Source organism: Perca flavescens, chromosome 12 (genome assembly GCF_004354835.1).
Source record: "Perca flavescens isolate YP-PL-M2 chromosome 12, PFLA_1.0, whole genome shotgun sequence".
NCBI classification, from domain to species: domain Eukaryota; kingdom Metazoa; phylum Chordata; class Actinopteri; order Perciformes; family Percidae; genus Perca; species Perca flavescens.
In genome coordinates this window covers 14144374-14168396 of record NC_041342.1, presented here as the reverse complement: position 1 = coordinate 14168396, position 24023 = coordinate 14144374, and the positions used below count along the sequence as shown (strand labels likewise).

General features: G+C 40.8%; 1 protein-coding gene across 6 annotated transcripts in view; it reads right to left on the bottom strand.

Moving 5' to 3' along the window:
- Nucleotides 1–24023, bottom strand: part of kmt2cb (lysine (K)-specific methyltransferase 2Cb) — a 71032-nt gene that overhangs the window by 36187 nt on the left and 10822 nt on the right. For 5 of the 6 annotated variants that reach the window (XM_028594155.1, XM_028594157.1, XM_028594156.1 and 2 more), the window contains exons 3-15: nucleotides 18887–18975; nucleotides 16943–17090; nucleotides 15521–15727; nucleotides 14001–14110; nucleotides 13691–13800; nucleotides 12960–13122; nucleotides 12622–12793; nucleotides 10371–10485; nucleotides 8210–8385; nucleotides 7661–8013; nucleotides 4725–4805; nucleotides 3643–4370; nucleotides 2033–2155 (exon numbers count right to left, since the gene is read on the bottom strand). In XM_028594155.1, coding sequence (XP_028449956.1) covers nucleotides 2033–2155; nucleotides 3643–4370; nucleotides 4725–4805; nucleotides 7661–8013; nucleotides 8210–8385; nucleotides 10371–10485; nucleotides 12622–12793; nucleotides 12960–13122; nucleotides 13691–13800; nucleotides 14001–14110; nucleotides 15521–15727; nucleotides 16943–17090; nucleotides 18887–18975 — 2575 coding nt within the window. The remainder of the gene's footprint in view (nucleotides 1–2032; nucleotides 2156–3642; nucleotides 4371–4724; nucleotides 4806–7660; nucleotides 8014–8209; nucleotides 8386–10370; nucleotides 10486–12621; nucleotides 12794–12959; nucleotides 13123–13690; nucleotides 13801–14000; nucleotides 14111–15520; nucleotides 15728–16942; nucleotides 17091–18886; nucleotides 18976–24023) is intronic. The other variant, XM_028594160.1, reaches the window with a different exon arrangement.

Here is a 24023-nt window from a genome sequence, read left to right as displayed (position 1 = left end):
TTTGTACAACCTGCATGATAAGTGATTTACTTAAAGGGGTGATAGAATGATTATATAGGGTATTTTACACTGTTCCTTAAGGTCTCTGCTATTTTATTAGGCCCTTAACTACCCTGTGAATATGGCTCTATTTGGAACAAGGGCTTTTCTTCCAAATATGGTATGCTCATGAATATTTAGATGAGCTGCATGCTGATTGGTTTGAGCAAACTAGATAGAAAAACATTGGAGACTCGACAGCAGGTCTCATATTTCAGACACTGCAAAGTTATACATTGTTTGTTGGGCTATTTTGTTATTAAATTCACTTCTGAGACTTTTTTAAGCGAGAAATCAACTATATAAAGCTCAAATATGGGCCGTTTTACAAAAATGTATGGCTAATTTCAAATTTGGTAAGACGTGTCGGACTTTAGCTAGGAGCTCCACATAGTCTGACGAGAAAGCAGCAACCTCCATACCCAGTGAAAGTAACCGTTTCCCTGGGTACTGGACTACTAAAATACTCGGGGCTCCGCGGAGCTGGCTGGCTACCAGCTGCCGGCATAACTAGAGTAGCTATATTTACGGTTTGAATTTTCGTCACGCCACTTATATAACATCTACCCCAAGGTCTTATAAAGCTAACAATGGTGTCCGATTTCAATTTTATGAATTTTTGTGAACATTAGGGGTTTCGTCAGCTGCGACGGTCCCTTCAATCCTATGCGTACATATTGCGGCTAGTTAGCTTCACTTTCGGCGTAATTAGAGTATATTTACAGTTTGAATTTCGTCACACCACTTATATAACATCTACCCCAAGGTCTTATAAAGCTAAAAATGTTGTCCGATTTCAATTTTATGAATTTTTGTGAATTTCAGAGGAATTCTAAGAGGAGGCTAGCTAGCTCTCATTGATAGAGCTCCATCCAGCCGCAGGCTCTATCAATGAGACTCGGACAAGAGGCGTTTATTTCCTCAATCGTTTGTTTAAATAACTCAACACATTATTATTACACACATTACTAAACTAAGAAATTGGTTTTGCATTCTATCACCCCTTTAATACATTCAAGTATTTATGTATAAGACCTGTTAATTTTTAAAAGGAGTACATCAGAAATCTTATATATATATAAAAAATCTTTAGCATTTGAACATCATCCAAATGCTCAAGGAGAAAAATAATCAACGTGATTCTTGACATTTTGGTAGTTCATGGAAATTACTGTTATCTGAGAGGTACACTATAATTTCTGCCAGACAGCCAGCAAGTGAGAGAGTTGAGAAAAGGACTGAGCTGTTGTTCTAGCAATGCGAGATCCACTGTGCCTTTGGCACATTTCTGACAGGAGACCTCTGTCTTATCATGACTGTCAAACTTAAGTCTGAATCTTCTAGCTCCTGCCCCCAAAATCCTTTCCCAGTCACCCCACATTTGACACCAATCCCAAACCAAGGCCCCTCCCATGCACTGTGCTTTCTGACAGACACACTGTTCAACGGTGTTTAACCTGAACCGGACCCCTGCCACAGTGCACAAATTAACCCTCACCCAGCCTTGCAAAGAGTAACAATTGTCACCATGGCAACCAACTGCCACAGACTTTTGACAAAATCAAAGAAGAAAAATATAAATAAATAACTACTTCAACAGGTCTCTGAATAAGAAGAGAACGCAGCCGAGTATGGCTGACAAAGAGGAAACAGGACAGATTCATGCATTACTAAAAATGATTAGCCAAATATTTAGACTGTGGAAGGTCTTATTACACCATACCCTTGATCTCAAAATTCAACAGCAAAGCCAGCAAAACCCATTTTCAATAAAGCCGTATCTTTTAGTTCCACTTCATAAAGTAATTAGCTTAGCCATTGGTCTATGAATCTCCTCTTCTCACTGTAAGGTGGTGGTAATTGTTAGAGTAGGCTACGGTATAAATCACAGTGACATTGAGAAACACTCGGGGAGTGTGCGTCACTAGGGTAAACCGAGGGCTAACAGAGGGCAGCTGCTGCCATGCTGTCTCTGGTGAGCCACAGTATTTACCACTCTGATGCTCCAGCCGGGGCTGCCAGAGGACTGCCTGGTCTTTGGGACGTCCCACCCCTCTGTCTGGTCTGGCGACCAGGACAAGGGGGAGCTCACACTGCTATGGGGGCTCCATGCACCCTAAGGTAAGGGGGGCGGGTGAGAGAGTGAGAGAGAGGGAGGGAGGAGGGCGACAAAATGCAGCAACTTAAAAACAAAGCCAGCAAAGAAACAAAACATATAAAGAAAGATGTTAGAGAGATGTAGGGAGCTTCTAATGTGGCCAATTGGGAACTACCCAATACACATCCATAATATGCAGAGCTACAGTATTAGAAAGCATCTGATGTGCCAAAATATTAACAGGATAAGTTATTAGGTTACGGTCTGTGTTAAAGCCAATCCTTAGAGTTCTCATGCATATGAGTTTAAGAGGAATATTTCTAATAAACTCTTTGAAATTTGCAAAACTGTGGAGCACAATTGTGTTAGTTGCATTTTACACAGCATAATTTGCCAGGGTATCATGGCACCATACAGCAGGAAAGAGGCCCTGCAACCTCTCGTCATGACAACCGTGTATGTTTGGCATGTTGACAAAACAAGGGGAATTGCGTCAGCACAGCAGCACATGAGCACATCAGACAAAAAGCACATTGGACTAAAGAGGAGCAACTTTCAAATTTCTGGAATAGATTTCCCCAGGCCTTGTGTAACAAATTAGTTTGAGCCATATAATGTTTATTTAAGAGATGGGATATATCTGGGGGGAAAAACACATTTTGCTAACTAAATTAATCTACCCTCACCAGCATCATTCATAATATATTATAGCCAAGGGTGTGATTCAACTCCCATTATTATTTGTCTGCGAGAGTCTACATTCAATGTTTCTATTATAATTTGTTTGTTTTAATGACACTGGGACACTAATATTAGAAGATTAAAAGTTTTTTCAGTCACTAGTGACCCACTGCAGTTGATGGCGTAATAGGGAGATATTACATGTAGGACATGGTAATGGTCACGGAAATTTGTGACATGATGAATGCTCTTCCTAAATGGGAAAATACAGTGGCACATGTTTTTAACATATAAATGAGATGAACAGTGACGGATGAAAAATTCCACTGAGGTGGAATAAGGTGAGGACTCTCAGGAAAAGGTGTTTTAGCCATAAAAAAAACAAAACAACATAATTCCCACTGGCAATAATTAATACTTCAACCGAACTCGGCATAAACACTGTGACTAACTACTCATGTGGTGCAAAAACGTGAAAGGGCACAATGAGTTGAGAAAAAGCATCACTCGCCACGCTGTCCTCCTTGCATGGTGTCCTGCAAGGTTTAATTGACTGAGAAAACATTTGAAAACATTACTGAAGAATATATCCTAAACCATAGAAGCTGCTTCAACCAACCCACCAAAAAACCTAATCCACCTTCATAGAGCATAGCCCACAGGACACTTACACACAGGTCATTTGGAGTATATAAAGTATGAGCACCATATATTAGCCTAGACTCCAGGGGTATATTAGTTGGGCTGGGGTAGTGAGTAAGACCGAATGAGCCAGAAAGTAAACCAATCAGTGGTCTTCTGTGACAGGATAGTCAGTTTCCTACCTGTTTTACTCGTGGCCTCCCAGGAGAAAATTTCCTCTTGGTGATGGCTGGCTTTCCCATGCCAATCTTAGGGGTGAGGGGTATAAGGGTGGTGGTGGGTATTACACAGCTGTAGTCACCCAGTGAAGGTAGGATTTGGGTCTGGGGTAGTTCTCTGGGAGATGTCCCTCTGCCCAGAGGGGAGGAGTGGCAAGGAGAGGAAACCATTTCTGCCAACCTTTCCACAGATGTCTTGAGTGGTTTCTCCTCTGAAGGTAGGCTGGGAAATGACAGATTGGGCTTGCTCTCTTGTGTAGTGTACATGTCCTCTGATGTATTAGAGGCTGAGGGCTTAACGGTCTCTGCCAGGTTCCTGTGAAAAATACCCTCCATCCTCTCATTGTTAAGTTCTTCTGGAGCAGTTTCCAAAAATGAAGCCCTGACTACATCCATACTCAAAGGCTGGGGTAGTGAGACTTCCATTGGTTGGTCCGTGAAAGGTACTGATGCAGTACTTGGTTCTTTGGTGGTTGAGATGATGGCCTTAAAATCCTTTGTGCTGGGGTTGGCCATGCCCTGCTCGGGGCAGGCCTCTGTCTTTGCTGGTTTGATTTGTAATGTGGTGTCCTGTGTCTGTAGTGCCTCCATAGAAAACTGGGCTGGAAAAAACTCAGACTCCTGGCTGGGAGTCGCTGAACACGCAGGACTCTCTGTAGTTGTAAGCTGGGCTCTTGCTGCTGGTTTTGTTTCTGTAGGAGGAAATACACAGTGGTGAGAAGAACATATCTGGATAGCTTTATATCATGCACATTAACACATGAAGAAAGATAAAAGTGTAAACCAATACAATGTTATGCTAATGTTTCAAGTAGTCAACCTTACTAAAGAAATAGTATGTAAATGGTATGCAATTTCTGTAAATGACGTGGATGTGGTGGGGCCCTGTCTAATACTACCTGTAAACAATGTTTACACAGCATGTTAACAGTTGTTATGCTCACAGTTTATTCACACCAACAGAAACTTTACCACAACAATCACAGTTGCAATAATACAAATCAATAGGGAGGTTCCACAATGCAGATTAAATTGTGTGTACAAACCTAATTTGAATTCGGCTAGGATTTTGTTGACAGAAGGTTCAGTAACCGGTTTCTCTACAACATCTGCATCCACTGAGACTTCTAAAAGAGAGAAGATTGATTATAAAAAATATTTTATAGAAAGAAATGGATATTCGTTCATTAATAGAGAGAACTAATAGTCTGGAGAGATTATGAACACGTTAAAGATAAAGTGGTAAGGCAATAAAGAAAATGGACCATGGGAAAATGTCAGGCTTGGATACCCGGCAGTCAAACTGATTGAGAGGAGAGAGATATTTCTGCTTGCATCAATACTATCCAACCATTATTTCAAATCTAATGGTAAAACCAGCATGACTATACAATAATGGGAATCCACAAGTCGAGGAAAGTCTTCTCCCTTTAGAAAAACCACTGAACCACTAAAACCTTGTGTTGCAGATCACCAATTATCTCTTGATCCAACAAATGGAAAAGGGAATTATTTATGGTTCAATATACATTATATGTGGATTTAACATTAATTTTAATGCTTGCATTTAATGTTGCATTAGCCTTAAAAAGGATGTGACAGACGGTTACTGAAAAGGAGTGGCTTTCAAGTAACAAGCAGTCACAATGCATATAAAGACAACATGGCAAGCCTTTATATGCTTCATACACTATTTTAGTATTAATCTAGTGTCTTCTACCCTCTCTCTCCATTTGGTCTTGTAGAGTCTCCTATCCTGACTCTCCATTTGGTTTTGTATTTAAACATCAATGCATTTGACTAGTCTGGTATGAATAGAACCAGTCATTCCTGGCTATCAGGCATCTACACATCAAGCCAATATTCTGCCAGACAGCCTCTGACCGTACAGATAGCCTAGTCTTAACGAGGCACCCACCATTTCAATCCACAAGTTCCCATGTCACACTGATCCTGACACACACATGCACCTGCTAAGCATCTCTGCCAGGGAAGGGAGTAACCATGACAACCAACATCCCAGGGTCTGTGTGCTCTGGGCTCATGACTGTGCAGCTTGCAGGTGCTCATCCGGTGCCGATGCCAGAAAGTCAATTAGGAGATGGGCCTCTAACCATCTCCAGCCTTCAACTATTGACCAAGCTGAACACACATTCTCATTCATATTAACACCCTGCTTCCTATATCTCCTACAGTGAATAAGGTGATGGTTAAGATAAATACACGGCTTTGATTGCAGCAGAGGCCATAAGTCAGGTCTAACTTGCAGTCAAGGAATTGATCTAACAGCATCTGTCAGTTGAGTCACAGTAAGCCTGCTGTTAAACCATGAGTGGTGGAGAATCCTGGCAGGTGATAAACAGCTCTGGTTAAAACTTTAATTACATTACATGTGCACATGGTTGGCAGCATAGTCATGATCTCACATAAAGTTAAAAAGTAAGTAAAACAAATCCACAAATATTTAAGTACATTTCAGCAGATTATTAAAATAAATTTCCTATTCTTATTGGGGGCAGGAATACCAAATACACTGCAAAAAAATAAAGTAAAATTTTAAACTAATAGTCTAATAGGTGTCGACCCAAAATCCCAGAGAGCATTATGAAATGTGTATTGAAAAAAGAAAAACGGTAAAATCTGTCTTATTTTGAGGTGCTCAACATAAACCTCCTAAAGCTTCTCTTAAATCAATACACAAATCACTACAGTGGGGGAAGCATCGCCCTGCCAGCTAAATCCAACGATGAAGTGGCTCATGACCACAGGAAAAAGCTAGTAAAGTGAGAGCACATGTGCACGCGGAGCAAGCAAACTGTGAGCAGTCATGAATGAGCAAGTGTAGCTCTAAGGCAGGTTTGCAGACAGGGGATCTAATATCATCACCATCGTGCTACTTCTAGCTAGTCTCTCCTGCCAGTGGAGTCTGCTGTCTAGACAGAGTGGGCAACATAGGTACCACTGGCATCCCCAGCTCACCCTTATTTTTCCTGATACTCCACTCCACTGCTGGCAAAACTCACATGGAGTGGAGAAGCAGCCCTGAGCTTCATACAGGCAGATACCAGCATCACGTAACTCAAGGTGTTGGTACAGCTTGCACCACAATGAATCACCGATGTTGCAAAGGAAGGGTTTTACTATGGTGCTTCTTCTACTAAATAGCATCTAGCTAGATATGCTCAAAAAATGGAGTTTGAGTCAGGTCCCAAGTCTCCATATTGGTTCTGTCACACACAACTCCCAAGTCAAATTTAAGGGTGATTAGCAGTGTGAGCAGCCGACTCAAGTGCCCATCACTGCCGTTGCACTATGTAGTTTTACTTAACTACCCATTAAAAAAAAGGAAAAGAAAAAAAGCACTCACGTATCAATTTCTCTTTTATATAGACTGACAGCACAAGCTACAGCCTCAAGAGACAGGAGGGAGAAACAAAGTACTTCTAATTTTCAAAACACAGAGTTACAAAGACAAAAGAGTCTCTTTAATCTGTCACTAGTAGGACTCCATCTGGTTATTGGGGAGACCTCAGAAAATTATCCACATAAAAGAGGGAGTGTTTCACTCTGTTCTTAGCCCAAACAACTCCTAATGCTTTTATCTGCAACAATTCTGACTTTCAAAACTTCATCATCGCCAACACTACAGCCCAATTTCATGTTGCAGGGTCCAAACTTTAATATGCTTCTGCATGGCTAGAGGCTGAGTGAATGAACCTTCAACTACAAAGTTTGTTTTTTAATCGTATGACCTGGTGCTTGTGTGTATGATTTTGTATAATCAAAAGCATTACATTCCTTGGCCTGTCCTTGGAATAACAAGCAATGATTAATATGCTGATAAAACAGATTCAATTCTCAGGAGGGGCACTTGGGGCAGTGAGGAAAATAAAGACTTCAAGATTTAAAGATAAAACAAGTAAAGAAATCAGAGCAGTCATCTTCATGGGTTTAATTTAACCTTTTTGGAACAAAGACCCACCAGGCTTCTGGGCTGACGTGGCCAGCATCTCCTCCTGGACGGTAGCCTGAACAGGCTCTGGATCCGAGTGCAATGGAACAGCAAGTAATTCCGGTTGGGGGTCATTGTGCATTTCAGGAGGCCCCGGAGTGCCAGGTTCTAGGTCCGTGTGCTTTTGAGCCAGCTGTAGACCAGTCTCAGAGTCTGTGTGCATGGAGGCTGGCTGAGGGCTGAGCTCTGGGCCGGTGTCCATATCCTCTGCCTGTAGCGCCTGCTCTGCAGCAGGAGACTTGCAGTTGGAACAAACATAGTCCTCTCTGGGGTGGATTTCTGCTTGGCCTGAGTTCTGACGCTCGCACTCCAGGTGTAGCCATCTGAAAGGAGGGCAAAGGAATTTTAAGGGATTGTTCGACTGGGATCACTGTGAAATATTAAAATGTGACATTTATTACTGAGGTTTTACTAGCGTTTCCTTACTGTTACCAGGGAACATACAATTGCTACAGGAATAAAACAAGGACAAAAAGTGTTGTGTTTTAAGTATTTAAGTTATAGACAAATGCTCCTTACCTCTTACAAGTCTGGCAGAAGACTAAGTCTTTGTGATGCTCAGGGTCCAGGATGCAGGAGCACATAGAACAGCTTAGAGCAGGGTCCTGGTTTTGGACGCAGTTCTCACACAGCAAGCTGGTGTGGTGCCATTGCACGCTGGTTCGTGTTCCACATTGGATGCATACTCTACAGTTCTGAGGAGCAATAGGAGTAATATGTCTCTCAGTCTCAATACGATTAGAATACAATGAATACAAGCATGGAATTTGTTCAGGCCCACAGCGAATGTGAGGGAGTATCTTTAAGACCGTAACTCTTTTCCAGCTAAACGTATGAGGTAGAGCTGGGGAATAGGACTAAAAAAATAACATCAATATTTTTAGGCCCTGATGAAATGGATTTACAAGGCAGTTTTCTAATCAGACAGATCATCTAGACTAACCAGTTTTTAAATAAATGCCAAAAAGAATAAAATTTGCATCAAATGTATTAGGTTCTAGCTACATACCTGCACAACATTTGGCTTCTATTTCAGCAGAATGCCTCTTAAGTGCAAACATATTCAGCTTTCAAACATAATTTAATAGGTTTATACAATTTAAAGTAGGGCTACTTTAGGCTAAATATACTCTATGCAGCTGTATTATGAATGCAAAAATATAAAAACAAATATTGGATAGGGCTTGTTAGACACTCAATACTAAAGCAATCTCATTGGGATCTGGAAAAAGTACATTTTAAGATTGTAAGAGGAAAAAAACAGAAATTCTACATAGCAAAGGTGGTCTCCAACTGTTCTTGCTTATTTTCCACAAGACATGATCACGAAGCTTGTTCAGGAAAAGTGTACCAGCACGTACTTTTTCTCGGCAATTTAGTGACTTTGCAGCTTAGTAGACTGGCTCGCCACTCAGCTTGAGTAAGCCTTTGGGCCCTATCTTGCACCCGGCGAAGCACAGCGCAATGCCCGACGCAAGTGCCTTTGCTAGTTTAATGGCCCTGATACACCAACCCGATAATGGGCCGTCGGAAAGTCTGGCAAGGTCAGTAACTCGAGTCTGTTCGGTGCGTTGCGTGCACAGCGCGCGCACACTATGCTCGTTACACACACAGGGAAGCGCAGCAGCACACAAACATGCAAAATTACAAATAAAAATATTACCGTGCAAATCCGCCATCATAATAGCAATGCGCCAAGGTACAAACGTGCCTGGCTTTTAAATGGAATGGGAGATGACCCTCTGATTGGTTTAGTGCATGGTACGCCCAAAACACACCTATGAATTAATGAAGACACTAAGTACAACCCTTTTGAACCATGCGCCCGGCGCACCAACCTTTTTTTCCGCCGTCAAACTCGCAAAAGTGGATTTGGACACGCCCTAAACACACCTGCGCCATGCGCTTCACGCCATGCACTTAGATTGTTAAAATAGGGCCCTTTGTCTCAAGCTTAGCCTGCCATTCTAGTGCTCATACATGATAGAGGAACATGACAGAGCATTGAAACTAAAAAATTAAAAATAGCCAACTGTGAAGACCTTTAATCACCTTCTGGCTCTATTGCCACCACCCTCTCCGACCACTGCAGAAAAGTGGTTGGTGTGTTAACCAGCCGCCTGAGTGACAAGCACAACATTTACTCTGCTGGAGGATGATGGGAGGGGCCGACACACACACACACACACACACACACACACACACACACACACACACACACACACACACACACACACACACACACACACACACACACACACACACACACACACACACACACACACACACACACACACACACACACACACACACACACACACACACACACACACACACACACACAGTTAACTGAGGCTGAACTGAAGCCTTTAAAAGATCAGCTGGTGTGAGTCATTTCTTAACCACAGGAAGTACAAATACAAACCAGGAAAAAGTCATATTCTCATGGGTGGTAGACATTTTACTCTGTGCCAGAGCAAAGATTCATATCTTGAATATTTTCCATTGAATATTAATGCCCACACAGTTGGGATTTTGTGTTGCAGTTTGCTGCAAAATTATACCTGGGGGAAACAATAGGTTGGCACTTCAATAGTAAAGTAACTCTAAAATATGTTTACATACCAGTCAGATTAAACCTTATTTTAGGCCATCCAGAATCACATGAGGTCTTTCCTACCTTACATCTCCATCCGTTGGTGGGAAGAGTGTCTATAGCAGGTTGTAGACAGAAGGTATGGTAGCCTTTGTCACACATGTCACACACCAGCATTTTAGTGTCCTCTCCTGGGTTCCTACAAAGAGGGAGAGAGAAGGTTGTATGAAATGGGACAGCACAGGACATTGATATACTGCACATAAACAGCAAAAACCTACACAGATACACATTAATGAAGTTTTCGTCTTTAGGAGGTTTCCTAAACAATTGTTGTTGTTTTTTTTATAATGCTTTAGTTATCAGTTGAGCACTTGCTTCCCTTTGATTTTTCAAATCAGGTGTACATTTTTGAGACTTTCTTTGAAGTGATCTGTTGATACTGGATCTCAGTGTTATGGCAAATATCAATTCCATTAGTTATCATGTTAATGAATGAATGAATTAATCCGAATAGAAAACCAGCCTTATCCTGCCATAGCTACTATGTAATATGTGCTCTCTATTCTTATTTTACAGAAAATAGATTTTTTGTTTTAGTGCATTTCTTGTCAACCCTTAAATGTTGTATTTTCATACAACCCAAAAAATATAATAGTAATTCCTAATAAAAATTAGAGATGCACCGGAATTGGCCGGTTTTCACGTGCTCGGCCATGAACGGCGACCGGCAGGTCAGTCTGACATATGCTGATTCCATGCCGGTCAGTGCTACAATTAACTGACAACATAAGTTATACGAGTTACAGTTCTCAGGGACGCACGCACACACGGACGCGACAGCACAGTCTCTTTTTCCTTTCTCTCAACTTTTCCGCCGTGTGTCACGCGGATCCGCTCACGGTGTGAAGCGCGAGTCCGCGCTATTCTAGCACATGTAGGGAACCTCGGGAATTAAGCTGCAACATGTCAGCAACACAACAACACCAAAATCCAAAATCTAATTTTTTTTAGTTGGATATTGGATGTGAAAAGAAGGAAATGGTTCTAACATTTCACTTTAGATGTGGGTGAATTTCCCACACCAGGAGTAATTTATATAGTTCTATTTTATAGTGATCCATTATCTGTTAAAAAAATGTTCTATGTTCTGTGCAAAATGTTCTATTAAAGAAAAGATAGAAAATAAATATATGTGTGTGCTGTAAAGTGGTTACAAAATTTTTTATCGGAATCGGCTAAAATCGGTATCGGCTGGCCTAACTCAAAGAAAATCGGAATTGGCCAAGAAAATTGTAATCGGTGCATCTCTAATAAAAATACTATTTTTGCCAGGCCAGCTGGACCACTGGCTGAGCACATTAACTGACCACCCATCGTTGATAAACACATACACAAGATAAGGCTTTCAGCACCAAGTAGGCGAGGACATGCAACAAGTTGGCCTGATATGTTGCATTCCGAGCCAAAGCAGTTACCTGTGGAGGACATTAATTTACATTGTAATACATTTAACTAGTAAGGTTTTATTATTTATTTATGTCAGTATTTTGTTTAACTTTAATATATAATGTTATATAGCCAGCAGTGTAATGTTTTTAGTTGCTAAAGGTGGCAAATATAGAGATTGTTTACAAAGCTATTACAGGAATGATTAATTGTAGTTCATCAGAAGGGTGAATGCAATACTGTATTGTCATAGTTAACACAAACAAAGTAGTGCTTGCTCCTGCTGAAATTATAGTATGCTAAAGTATTAGCCCAGCTGATATACAGTAGCTTAGGGCGTATAGCTGTGTGTCACAATGTGTTGGAGTGCTACATCTCTAATTGTATGGTTGGCAAGGAGTAAGGACAAATAATTAGTTGTGGCCTTTTCCTGACCAACACCGGATGAATTTTAATTATTTATACCCCTATAAATACAGGTAAGCTTAAATATTGGTATAACATCCACAATAAAAGCTATTTTTATGCACAGGCAATGACAAAAGGATTTGTGTTGTCAAACCTTAACAATTTGAAGGAATCTGTAAAATGGGTACAAGAATTTCTATGTAAAACGTAACAGACCTAACCTAAGACAAACAGGCCTGGTTGCTAGCAGAGCTCCTTTGCTGTTTAAATAAGGTCAGAAGTTACAAGACTGAGCTTCAGGGTACAACATCTAGTTAGCTCCTCACAAACCACGGAGGTAAACAAACCAGCAGTAGGCACCATGCATGTTAGCTATAGAGAAAATTAGTAACACGAAAAGTGAAAGAAGAGATAGAGTGGACAAAAACAAACATTCAGTCTGAGATACATTATTTAGGCGAATGGGAAGGTGACTCACTTGCATGTCAGGCAGATTTTGCACTCGGGGCACTGCCAACCTGCCCTCCTTAGAGGGGTCACCGCCATGTCCAAGCACATCCCATGGTAATGCTGACCACAACTGGTGCAGAAGAGCTGGTCCAATAGGTCCCCTGGGCTATCACATAGCGCGCAATGTACATCATCTACAACTATGGGCAGAAAAATGAAAGAAACAGGATTTACGTCAGGAAAATCAGTGAGACAAGCTTACATCAGACAGTACAGTTGACACAATGTAATTTCGTCACATTTCTCATTTTCACTTAAGTAAATCATTTTACTATTGCTGTATGTATTCAAAACTACTTGACTTACATTTGTGAATGGCCAGTTCAATGTGTTCTGGGCAGAGGAGCGAGAGACTCCTGATATCCTGAAAGGTCCCAGCTGCCCCCGCACAGGGGAAATGGTAGAGTTGAGCACATCCTTCAGCACAGCACTTGACGGATGCTCCAAGGCGCTTACAGTATGCACAGTGCTGCAGAGAAAGAGAGATCCCAAAATATGTCTAAAATGTTTTTATCCACAACTTTACTTTATTAATTGTCAAGCCAACAACAAACTCCAAAACATTTTTATGACTGACTTAGCTTATATAAAGACAGTGCTTGATCCTTTAATGTCCCTTTGGAAAAATAGTCATCTGGTTTAGAGAAGACCTCTGTTTAAACCCCTGATCACATTCATGCCAGAACATAATCCATTCCCTATTCCTCTCAGTTTTAGGAGTGTGCACTAATAGACACTCTGGAGATCAAGTGCAAGACTTGCTGATGGGCTACACGTCCAATGGGCAGCAAACGCAATTGGAGAGCTGTGCCACTGCTAACACTAGGAGCTAAGCTGCCAGGAGAGCTCAGCGCTGTTGAGTGGCGTGACCTTTTCCATTTCACAGCTGAGAGATCCACGCTGCCGGGCCGACCTTTACCAGCCAGTCTGATCCATCAGCTTTGCTGTGCCTCAGTGAAGAAGTCCCTCCCTGCTGCCCCAACACATTAAGATGGTGTTAACACCTATTAGTCCATGGATGTTCTCCCCTGACTCACCTTTGTGCTCCCTGAGTCAATGGCTCTGTCCACATTAAGCAGAGATTGTCCCTCGCCCTCACAAACACCTTCGGACCACAAGGCACAACTCTGATGTGCCCAGCATTGCCCTGAAATTTCAAGACATAAAAAGGTGCTTCTTATTAAAAGTTGTGACAACAAAAAGTTAGAATCTAATTAATATCTGGTGCAGATTATGAATCAACGTATTGAGCTTTTACAGATAATGCATTCATGAAAAATGTTAACTTTCCATTAAAAGTGCTATCGATGCTTCGTAAAAAGGAGTAAAAATGTCTATTGGTCTTACCTGACTCAAAGAGAGACTGGACGTTAAGATCTTCTGGAAGGCCGACATGAGAAAGTTCATCCCAAAATCGACTGGCTGGGTCTGGTTCTTCCTCGCAGCTTTCAGACCCACTGGAACAAAGGAAGAGGTTTGCAGAAAAAGCAGGTCAGCACAGTTTTTTTTTATTTTTATTATTATAAAAAGAGGACAGCTAGAATATTTGAGACACAGAAGGACAGACAGTCAATTTAGGAATGAATCGAGAGTAGAGCCATTGAGGTAGAGGACGATGTGCAGTTTTTACAAAAGCAGAGAGATGAGGACAGAGAAAATGAGCTGGGGGAAAAATGTTAGAGCGCAAATAAAAAGCTGTGGGGGAGGAGGGAGAGGAGGAGGAGGAAGAGGGCCATCTTGTTTGGCGTGTGCACAAGAGGCTGGCTGTTCTGTCTCATGAAATCTGTTGAAAAGGATGTGTTTCCCCGAGTCCCTGGCTTGAACTAGTGAGCTGCATAGCATGCGGAAAATGTGGAGAGGGAGCATTAGCATTTAAAAAGGACCTTAGTTCCAGTAAACAAACCAACGGCCAAAATCAAGAGACTGGTTTCTGGAAGCATGATGGCACACTCATGACACAGCCTTGACAGATTATTGTTTACAGCCAAAGTTTCATCACCTCATTATGAAATGATCTTCTCCCACCTCCTCACATTTTCACAGTTTTGCCCTTTGTCCACCCGCTCTGCTTTCCTGATAAATAAAGAATTTCTCCTCCTGCCCTGTGCTCCCTCCTGTGCCTCTGTGTGGCACAACCAAGTTCTGTCCCCAATGACCAATCACACAGCAGCAGCAGCACCACAGCTTCTGGTTGACTTGGCATGCGGCCAGACCCGTACTGCTCTCACTGCCCATTACGTCACTGGGAACCCAGAGAGAGACCCAACTGCTTCCAAACGACCAAAACAAATTAGGCAGTCCAAAAGAGATTGAGGAGGGTTTTTTTGTTCGAACAGTGTGCAAATATGTAGCGCTCCAGGAAAGGCTCATGTGCACCCTTCACCTGATGTGGCATCCCTGGGGCCTGGGGACACCAACTGCTAAGGCAAAGTAATAATTTAGCCTTTGAATGTAGAACACAACCTGCTAACTGAGAGGGGCCCTTTAGGTTGTCAAGTCTGTGTGTTTGTTTTGTGTGCATGCTCCTTTGTGTGAACCAGTTAGTGTGTAGGTAAATATGCATGTGTGGTTATTTATTAACCACCACAATTGTTTTCTTTGACCAGGATAATCCAGTGAGTATCAATACTGTTTTCCAGGGACAGGGTAAAAGGTAATTTCACCCGAAATAAATGAATGAATTTTCGACCAAAAAATTCCGAACACCCAAGTCACGATAAATATTTTACTACATTTGTTATTTCCCCCCCATCAGTGTCCAGTTTGAATTTTCTTACTACAGGTACTCATCACAGATGGCTTTACTATCCTGACCAACACGGACAGCCAAACCACTTGTGACAACGGTCTTAGCCAGGCCCACTTACTTCGTCTTTTCCTTCTGTCCTGAGGTGGTCTCTCCGGCCATTTTTGGCTGAGTGGTTTTATCACCATCACGGCTTTCGTTCGTTGAGCCTCCTCCACCCTTGTGGCTGAAGAGTGACTCAAGCTGAGGCGTGGTGCTGAATACTTGCAGATCCCCCTGACCCAGCAGGCTACGGCCACCGCAGTAACAGAAGGCACAGAGACGTTCACTGAAACAAAGAAAATGAGTGGTAGGGGTTGTTTAATTATATATACCTACTGTGACTTAATACAGCGCCACGCATGTCACCATAAATTAAGGCCTTCCTACTCTGGCAGCAGCAGCATACTGCTTACCAGTATAAGCACAATGCCTATATTTGTGAGGCAAGCGCACACACTGGCCACATTTCCACCTGGTATTAAAATCCGATCTGAGTGATTCGATCACAATTGGACAGCTCTTATTACGTGTATCCCCACCTGGCGACAGAATGGGTCTTCAAATAAGTCTTGAATGACCACTTGTGATCAGATCTCACTTTCCCGCTCTATATGCAAATAAACATGTACATCATTTCGGTGGGCGGGTTGTGTGTTTGTTGTGTGGTTATAAATTTCATTTGTTACTCACGTAAATCATACATTAGAAACGTGCGATGACTAATGAAAACACACTGCCTACAATTTGCCAGGCATTTTATGTTTCATGTTTGCTTATGCTTCATAATGATAGCTTTTAAACAACAAAATAGCAGGGGGGGGGGGATTTTGTTGTTTAGAATTTATAGGAAATTAAACCGTTCCACCATTTTACAGCCACTCTACCATTCAGGATTGGCAGTTTCTAAATAGCAAAAACGAGAAGCTGCAACGTAAGAGGAGGGCTGTCTATAGTAATATCCTACATATTCATTAATTCGGGGAAAGTTTATGAAACTAAAAATAAGGTTATAACGGCGAATGCCTTTTCCAGGCAACGGCAGGGCACAGAGCTCCAGACAGCTGCGGATATAAGAGCAGGCAGCGCCGGAACAAAAACAGCGACACGTCACCGATAGTATGAAGAAAGAAAGAAAGAAAAAAAAAGTTGCTGAGAACTTAAACAAGTGGGAAATGTTTATCACATTTTTAGAGAATGAGACAGACTTGTTAATAAGATCCCAGGAGATTCTGCTGGTGTGCCCTCCATCACCAACATCGATAGCAGAGACAGACCAAAGATCAATTACAACCTTTAACAGTGGCACCTGGGAGGAGAGTGTTGGCTCTACCAGCTGATGACTCCATTTCAATTCATCCATGCATGTGTACACAGCAAGGCAAACAGCATGTCACATTGCTGGACACAAATGCTTATACATGTACACATTCATATAAACCCTTTTAGAAATGAACATCCTTGTGTGTGTTTTTTTTTATAGGCAAACTTTAATGTTTCGAACCTGCTATTGACTTCTCTACTAGCTGGGACAGATGGCCCGGCTGAATTCTCGGCTGGAGGACTCTGTGTCGGAGGGGAAGAGGGCTTGTCCTCCTCTGGCACCTCAGTGGCCACCACTTCCACAGTTTCCAATGGCTGGATTGGTGTTTCTGATAGTAACAAAAACATAAAAGAATCAGTTAGTCAGTAAGAAACAACAAAGCAGTATATCTCTCAACAGCATTTATGAGCATTGCAGCCTATTCAACAATGCACTCAATGCTATTATCTGATCTTCAATTAATTGCCAATTATGACTGTAAATTCAGCATGCAGCTTCTGAAAGGTACATGCTGTCATAGGGCAGGTTGATTGCATTCTAGTCAGTTTCCTCCAGGCCAAAAACACAACATTTATTAGTGAGAAAGGTGGTAAAATACGGGGACGATATGCTCAAGCACCGATTACAGTAAACCCACTGGAAACATCAAGATCTTGCACAGAATAGCATTAACAAAAGGAGACAGGAAAAAAAAAAAAAAAAAAGAATCAATAAGAAGTGGGGTTTAATATTAATGGGAAATATTATGCCTGAAATACAACTAAACTCAATTGTGTTATTATGAGTGCTTTTGAGCTAAATTACAAAAAAAGGGCTCAATTCCCTGTGCTAATCATACAAAACAACTCCCAAAAGTATCTCTCACTGAGACTTTGGGCCATGCAGAATTTTTATTAACTTTTCATTGAAATGTAATTAGGTTAATACTGCAATGATTCATTGTCATCCAATGAAATTACACAAGGAGATATTCAAGCTCATTACCTCCAAATAACTGAATGGACCTTTTTCACAGCAGACATTTTGACTTGTCATAGTAGGAAAAGCACAGCTGAAATTGATAACCTTAACGATGGCTCAATTCCATCAAGTGTCCCAGTAAGCTGTTTCAGTGAGTCAGCATGCACCATACCAGGGCCTCTCCTAAGTGGAATGCAGCCATCATTAATGGTTCTGAATACACCTGTGCTTTTCCTACTATGATATGTCAACAGGTTTGTTGTGAAAAAGGTCTATGCACCTGTGGAAAACTTTTTACAGTCTTGCGATATGAGTGAGTCACCTTTATTTTTATATTAATTAACAATAACCTTGTTATTCTGATAAGCATTTAATATGTCACTATGAAACCTAAGTCTTGACCCTTTAAAAGCACATAAAGATATACTGCTTGATCTCAGCTGCAAACACATCACTTTTGGCACAAAACTGTATAGAAATTGTAGACTTAATGTTGGCGCCTGGAGGCAGAGACATTGGAGTAGACTGAAAAGGCAAAACTCAAGTGCAAGTCGTTTTTTTCAAAACAAATAACACAGGGAATCATATTGTGACAATGTTTTAAAACTCCTAATAATTGGCTATTGTTTGTGTAACATAAACCACAGCTAATAAAAGTAAAGGTAGCCACTGGCAGAATATCTCCAGCACAGTAACAGGGCAGCACTGAGATGTATGAGAATGGGAGGCATGGGCACGTGATGTGATGTACACATAAAAAAGCACATAAATGGGTCTGGAGAGACTGATGGGATTTTAAAAAGCTTTTAGAGGGCATTAGCCTAGGGCTCTTTCCCACTGCACCTCAATGCCAATCTCGGAGCAGGAGGAGAGATGGAAGCAGTAAGGGGAGGAAAAGAAAAAAAATACACACCCACTGCAGCTTCGCAGCTCAAGCTAAACCCTTTCAATTATAGCCCTGAAGTAGAAGCATGGGGTGCCAAGAAAAAGCTCTCATCCATCCTTCTCCAGGAGAGGGAGACTTTTCTTCTACCTTTACTGAAATACCCTATCGGAGCACACTCTGCAGGAGGCTTCCTTGATGTGCAAGTTCAAGTCTTATATCACTACCAACGTAACCAACGTTTACATAATGGATCAAAAAAGGGGATTGCAAAGTCTCACCTGTGTCCTGAGGGCCTATGGACTCTGTTATCTCAGTCCCATCCATGCTGTCCTCCTCATCCACAACAACCCTTCCTCTGGTGCGACCCCTAGGGTGAGGAAGAGACAAACAAATAACCAGAGGCAGTAAAAAAAAAAAAAAAACGAACAAGACATGAAAAAGTGCCTGGGTTTGTGTCAGGAGGGGGGTGGCGGTGCGGTCATGAATTAGTTAAATATAGTCACAGCTGTCACTGATTTTTAATGGAGGCACTCAATGCGCTGGGCAAGGTGGAAGAGTGGTAGTGGGGGGTGTACAATACAGACTGGTAGTATGTCAGGTTTAAAGATGGAGGTAGGCCAATCTGAATAATGCTGCTAAAGATTCAGGTTAAGAGATTGGGTATTAAAATAAAAAGGCACCAGGCATTAAATTACTATGCCTATGTAGGGTGACATGGTTATAATGAATCAAAATGTACTGTACTGCTCATACACTACAACTGAAATGTGTGTGTTCATCTTCAGAGTAGCATGGAACAAATACCTTATCATTTACAGTCCCTGGAGGTATGGCGACTCATTAGAGTCTAACTAAACATGCTCCCGTTGAAATTCAAATCAGAGAACAGACATGACTTATTAAATGATAATAGTTGTGTAATTTAAGACCGAACAAACAATCATCTAACCATGAATGTGCACAAATCGACCTGCAAAATCATCATATACAACACATTTCTTAAAGGTCTGTGTGAGATTAAAAACTACAAGTTACAGCCTAACTGTGGCAAAACTTTGTCTCTGAAGACTACATTTATTGCAATCAAAGAAATATTTTCATCAAAACCCCAACATAATACTTAAAAATCATTGCTGTTGTTCTATTAAGTTTTTAAGGCAAAAAAAAAACAAATAAAAGATTTATTGTACACAGTGCTTCTAGAGTCTACTCAAGATGCTGCTCTTTACATGACTAGGTTTTAGGTAATGTTACTGCTCTATACAAATGACACTGGTAATACGTACTTGACTGTGTTAAAAAAAAGTGAAGACTCTGTCATGAAAAGATTGACCTAATCCATGACTTAAGTAGTGATGTCCTAAGCTCCCATGTGAATACAGTATTGGGCTTGATCACGGCTTGTGTTTTTTTAAATATCCAAATTGGAATTGATTATTGAAACCAAATACAATTGTCTATTACTTTAGGGGGGTGTGTATTTGAGTACGTGTTGAGCCAAATAATAACCGTGTTATTAGTAGAACAAAGCTTACAGCTGTCTACAAACAGGCATTTTCAAACCTTATCCGCACTGACCAAAAATGTGTAGCACCAAAAGTTTTGCCAATTTAGACTATTTTATGGAAGCAAAAGTCTTGATACTCTACTTCCATTTGAGAACTTTGGTTTTTGGTTTCATTTGCCAAAATAGATATGTTTTTATTTATTTACTTAAATCATGTTTTTTGTTGTGCAATCCAGGGAGTATCAAACTGGTGTTGGTTTATTCATTTTAAGAATGGCTTTGATCTCTTTTTGCTAATTAAGTCTTATATTAAATGATAAAAAGGGTTATGTTGAGAAAAAAAATCTTATTTTTTAAAAAGGCATCCAAAACAATTGCTGTGTTTATAACACATACCTGCAAACTCAGAAGTGCTGAAAAAGGGGACATATTCCCTGAACGCAACATCTGTGTTGTTTTTCAGACAACGGCAACTATAGACTGGTGTTAGAATCCTCTACAGTGAAATACAGACACACTTTTACACCGTTTAGCGGTCAGCATTTTAACTGTGTTTACTACAGCTGCTAGCTAACGGTAGGCTAACGTTACCTGCTGTCAAGTGTAGTGTTAACTAGAGTCCCGTGCGGCGATGTTTCGGTTCCCTCTAACGACCGTTTTCGGGGCATCAGAGAGAAGCGCAGGCATTTAAGTGGCACCGAAATCCACGTTGCAGGTCTCGGGACCCCCCAAATTAAAACTCTTTGGATCTACACAATTCACGTGGATGACATTTTCCCATTCAAAACGGCGATTTTCGCCACAAAGCGACTAGTTTGCAGGTATGATAACAGTACCAAAACCCGAGTCCTACTCATATTTGAACACTTATGTGATGAAACTGGTGCAATACTGACCGTTTGCATAATGTTTTAGAAGGTTTGTCCATCTGCGCTCTGTCTAAACACTACATCGTATTCCTAAAGCCTGAGACACACAAAGCCGATAATCGGCCGTCGGACAGTCCGGCGAGGTCAGTGACTCGAGTCTGTTCGGTGTGTTCAGGGCCGTCGTCGGCCTTCATCGTTTGTTTTTGCTTTTTTCCAACGTTTTAAATTCTAAAATTTTTCTTCTTTACATTTCAGCGCTTATTTTTACGTCCCATATTTTCTGATATAAAACAAAAATTGAAGTCAACACAAGGGTTAAACTGAACTTTGTCGATCTGAAATGAAGACAGATTCAGCAATGGCCTATTTCTCGCTTAAAATGTTTTCAGACACACGTTTCGGTGAACTATTTTAGTACAATATGAGATTGTATTCCGAACAAACCGCCGTTTGATTTTGATTTTTGGGCGACAATACAGATCGTGGCTCGTTGCTTTGGTGTGTTCCGAGGCACTTTTTTGACCAACTCGGGGAGACTGATCAGTCCAAGTGCCTTTTCTGCCAAGGGTCGGCCGTCTGGTCGGTGTGTCTGGGCCTTAACACACAGTGTAGCAGTAGGTTAACCACAGCGCAGTCAAAGGAAACAAACTAACTTCTAAATTAGGTATTGTGTTGCTGCAGATATTCCTGGCCTCCAAAAAAAATCTGCATTTGGAACAGATCATCGCATAAAAATCACACCATGATCATTCAAATTTTATTTCATGGAAAATGAGAATCATGCAAAAATGATCATTCCCTCCAATATAGTGAATCATATCGCAATTACAATATCGGAAATTTGATATTTTCCTCATAGTGGAGCCCTGGTTGAAAACTGTACTCAAACTTAGGCATTTGTTCATTCAAAGGACCAATAGAAGCTGCCCGAATCGTGTCCAATACTACTGGCCACAACCGCTACATACTGACACTCCTTTCTATAGGACACAATGCTAAAAAAAAAAAAAAATTTAAAAAAGTAAACTATCGAGGAAAGCATTAAACATTACTACATATTTTAATTCAGTTGTCAAACATATTGTGCTGTAGTAAATTGGATTGCACGGTCCAGCTTTAGTTTGTAGGTAGATACGGATGTACTGGTTCAGAACTGTGTATTGGCAAATATTCATTATTAAAAAAGGACTTGGACTGAGATCCAAGGCAAAACAACTTGATTAGGATATCCCTTCTCATGTGTCTACCTCCTGTTGAGTGACCCAAAAATATCTCATTACTGCTTCTGTTCAAGATTTTCTCTCATGTGTCATGGTTAATGTAATCTTAGCCTTTTTCTTACTTCCCCAGACGTCATCACAATTTTAAAACATGAAATTTCAAATTTACCCATTATAATGAAAGTGCAACCCTTCCCATATCTTACTGAATGTGCAATGTCAGCAAATCAGACTGACATGTCTACATTTCCAACCATATTCCTGTGTGCTGCCAACTCATACAGATGCACACACACACCAGCACATACCCGCCTTTTACATACAGTATGGAAAGATCTGTCAGTGTCAGCATCCTCCATTGGAAGCTCTGTCAAACTAATCTTGGAAGCGCCGTATGGAGGGAATAATTGTCATGGATTCAAATGAAATGGCAACATCAATTGTTAGCATGCTAAGTGGGGAGAGAAATGCAGGCCAAATGAGAGCAGCATGTCTCATGGGTACTCAGGAGGATACAGGGGGTTGGAAGTGGGGGAGGAGATGGAGGGATTGGGGGTGGGGTAATTTTCGGTGCCACTGGAGAGAGAAATCACAAATGGCTAGATGCCAAATCAACCCCTCCCTCTAAATGACTTCCATGTCAAGATAAGGAACAACCCTAAAAACGCAAGAATGACAGAAGAGGCCTCTAGCAAACTTTGGCTAAAAACTGCTTGAGTCAAACTTAAATATCTTAATAAGGTTAAAACTAACCTAACTAACAGAACTATTGTAACGGCACACAGTAGTTGCTAGGGCAAAGATGGGCTGTCTTGCTGTAGTTTCAGATTTGTGCATGGCAAAATCTGAACTTATATAACTCTCAAGAGGAACACGATTTTTCAAATAATAATAATAATAATAATAATAATAATAATAATAATAATAATAATAATAATTAATGACTAAATGTGATATTAAAAAAAAAATAAACCGGTATAAGACTGACGGTATGATAACCTTCAGCAAAAATATTACAGTTTCACGGTATTGCAAATACAGCTTTGAACAACTTTTTTTCCCATTAAACAAAACATATTTCTTTTCTTTTTTAAACTGCACACTGGCAGGGAGAGGGATTTCTAAACTCCACTTTGTCCTTGACGACTACTAAAAAACAGCTCATACCTCAGGAACGGTATGATGGAAAATCTTTAGTGGTTTTGAAACAGTGATTTTTTTTTTCAAACCATGGTATATCTTGAAACCGGTAACCGGCCCAGCTTATATATAATACATAACTTTATAATAAATCTTTGATGCAATTTATCAATTTGATAAACCTACTGTAAGTCTAGACAGACAAGACTAATTATATACATTTCCGAAATTTTAGCCTACTTCATTTGATCAGCACAACACAAGAGGACAGAGATATATAAAGCTGCAGACAGCTATGCACCAGGATCAAGATAACCGTGTTTACACCAGCAGCAGAGCAACAAACCATTTACATCTTTCTGTCATTTATCATGCTCATGTTTTGAGTACCACAACTTCTGTCTCACAGGCTTTTTCTTTACATGCTCACAGCAAACACTTTCACTGCCTATAGCTAATGACATTTAAGTGGGTTTTGATTCCAGAAGGCAAATCCTAAGCAGAAATTAGCTGTGTGTTTGTGACATTTTCATCTATGACCACAATCTGATGTTTTACACACAAAGTAGTTGGTGGTGGGGACGTCTTTACATCGACTGCAACTTAACATTCAACTGTAATTATACAACTACGCTAGAGGGATCAAATTACAGCACTGAGACAGCCAGTTATTTCACTC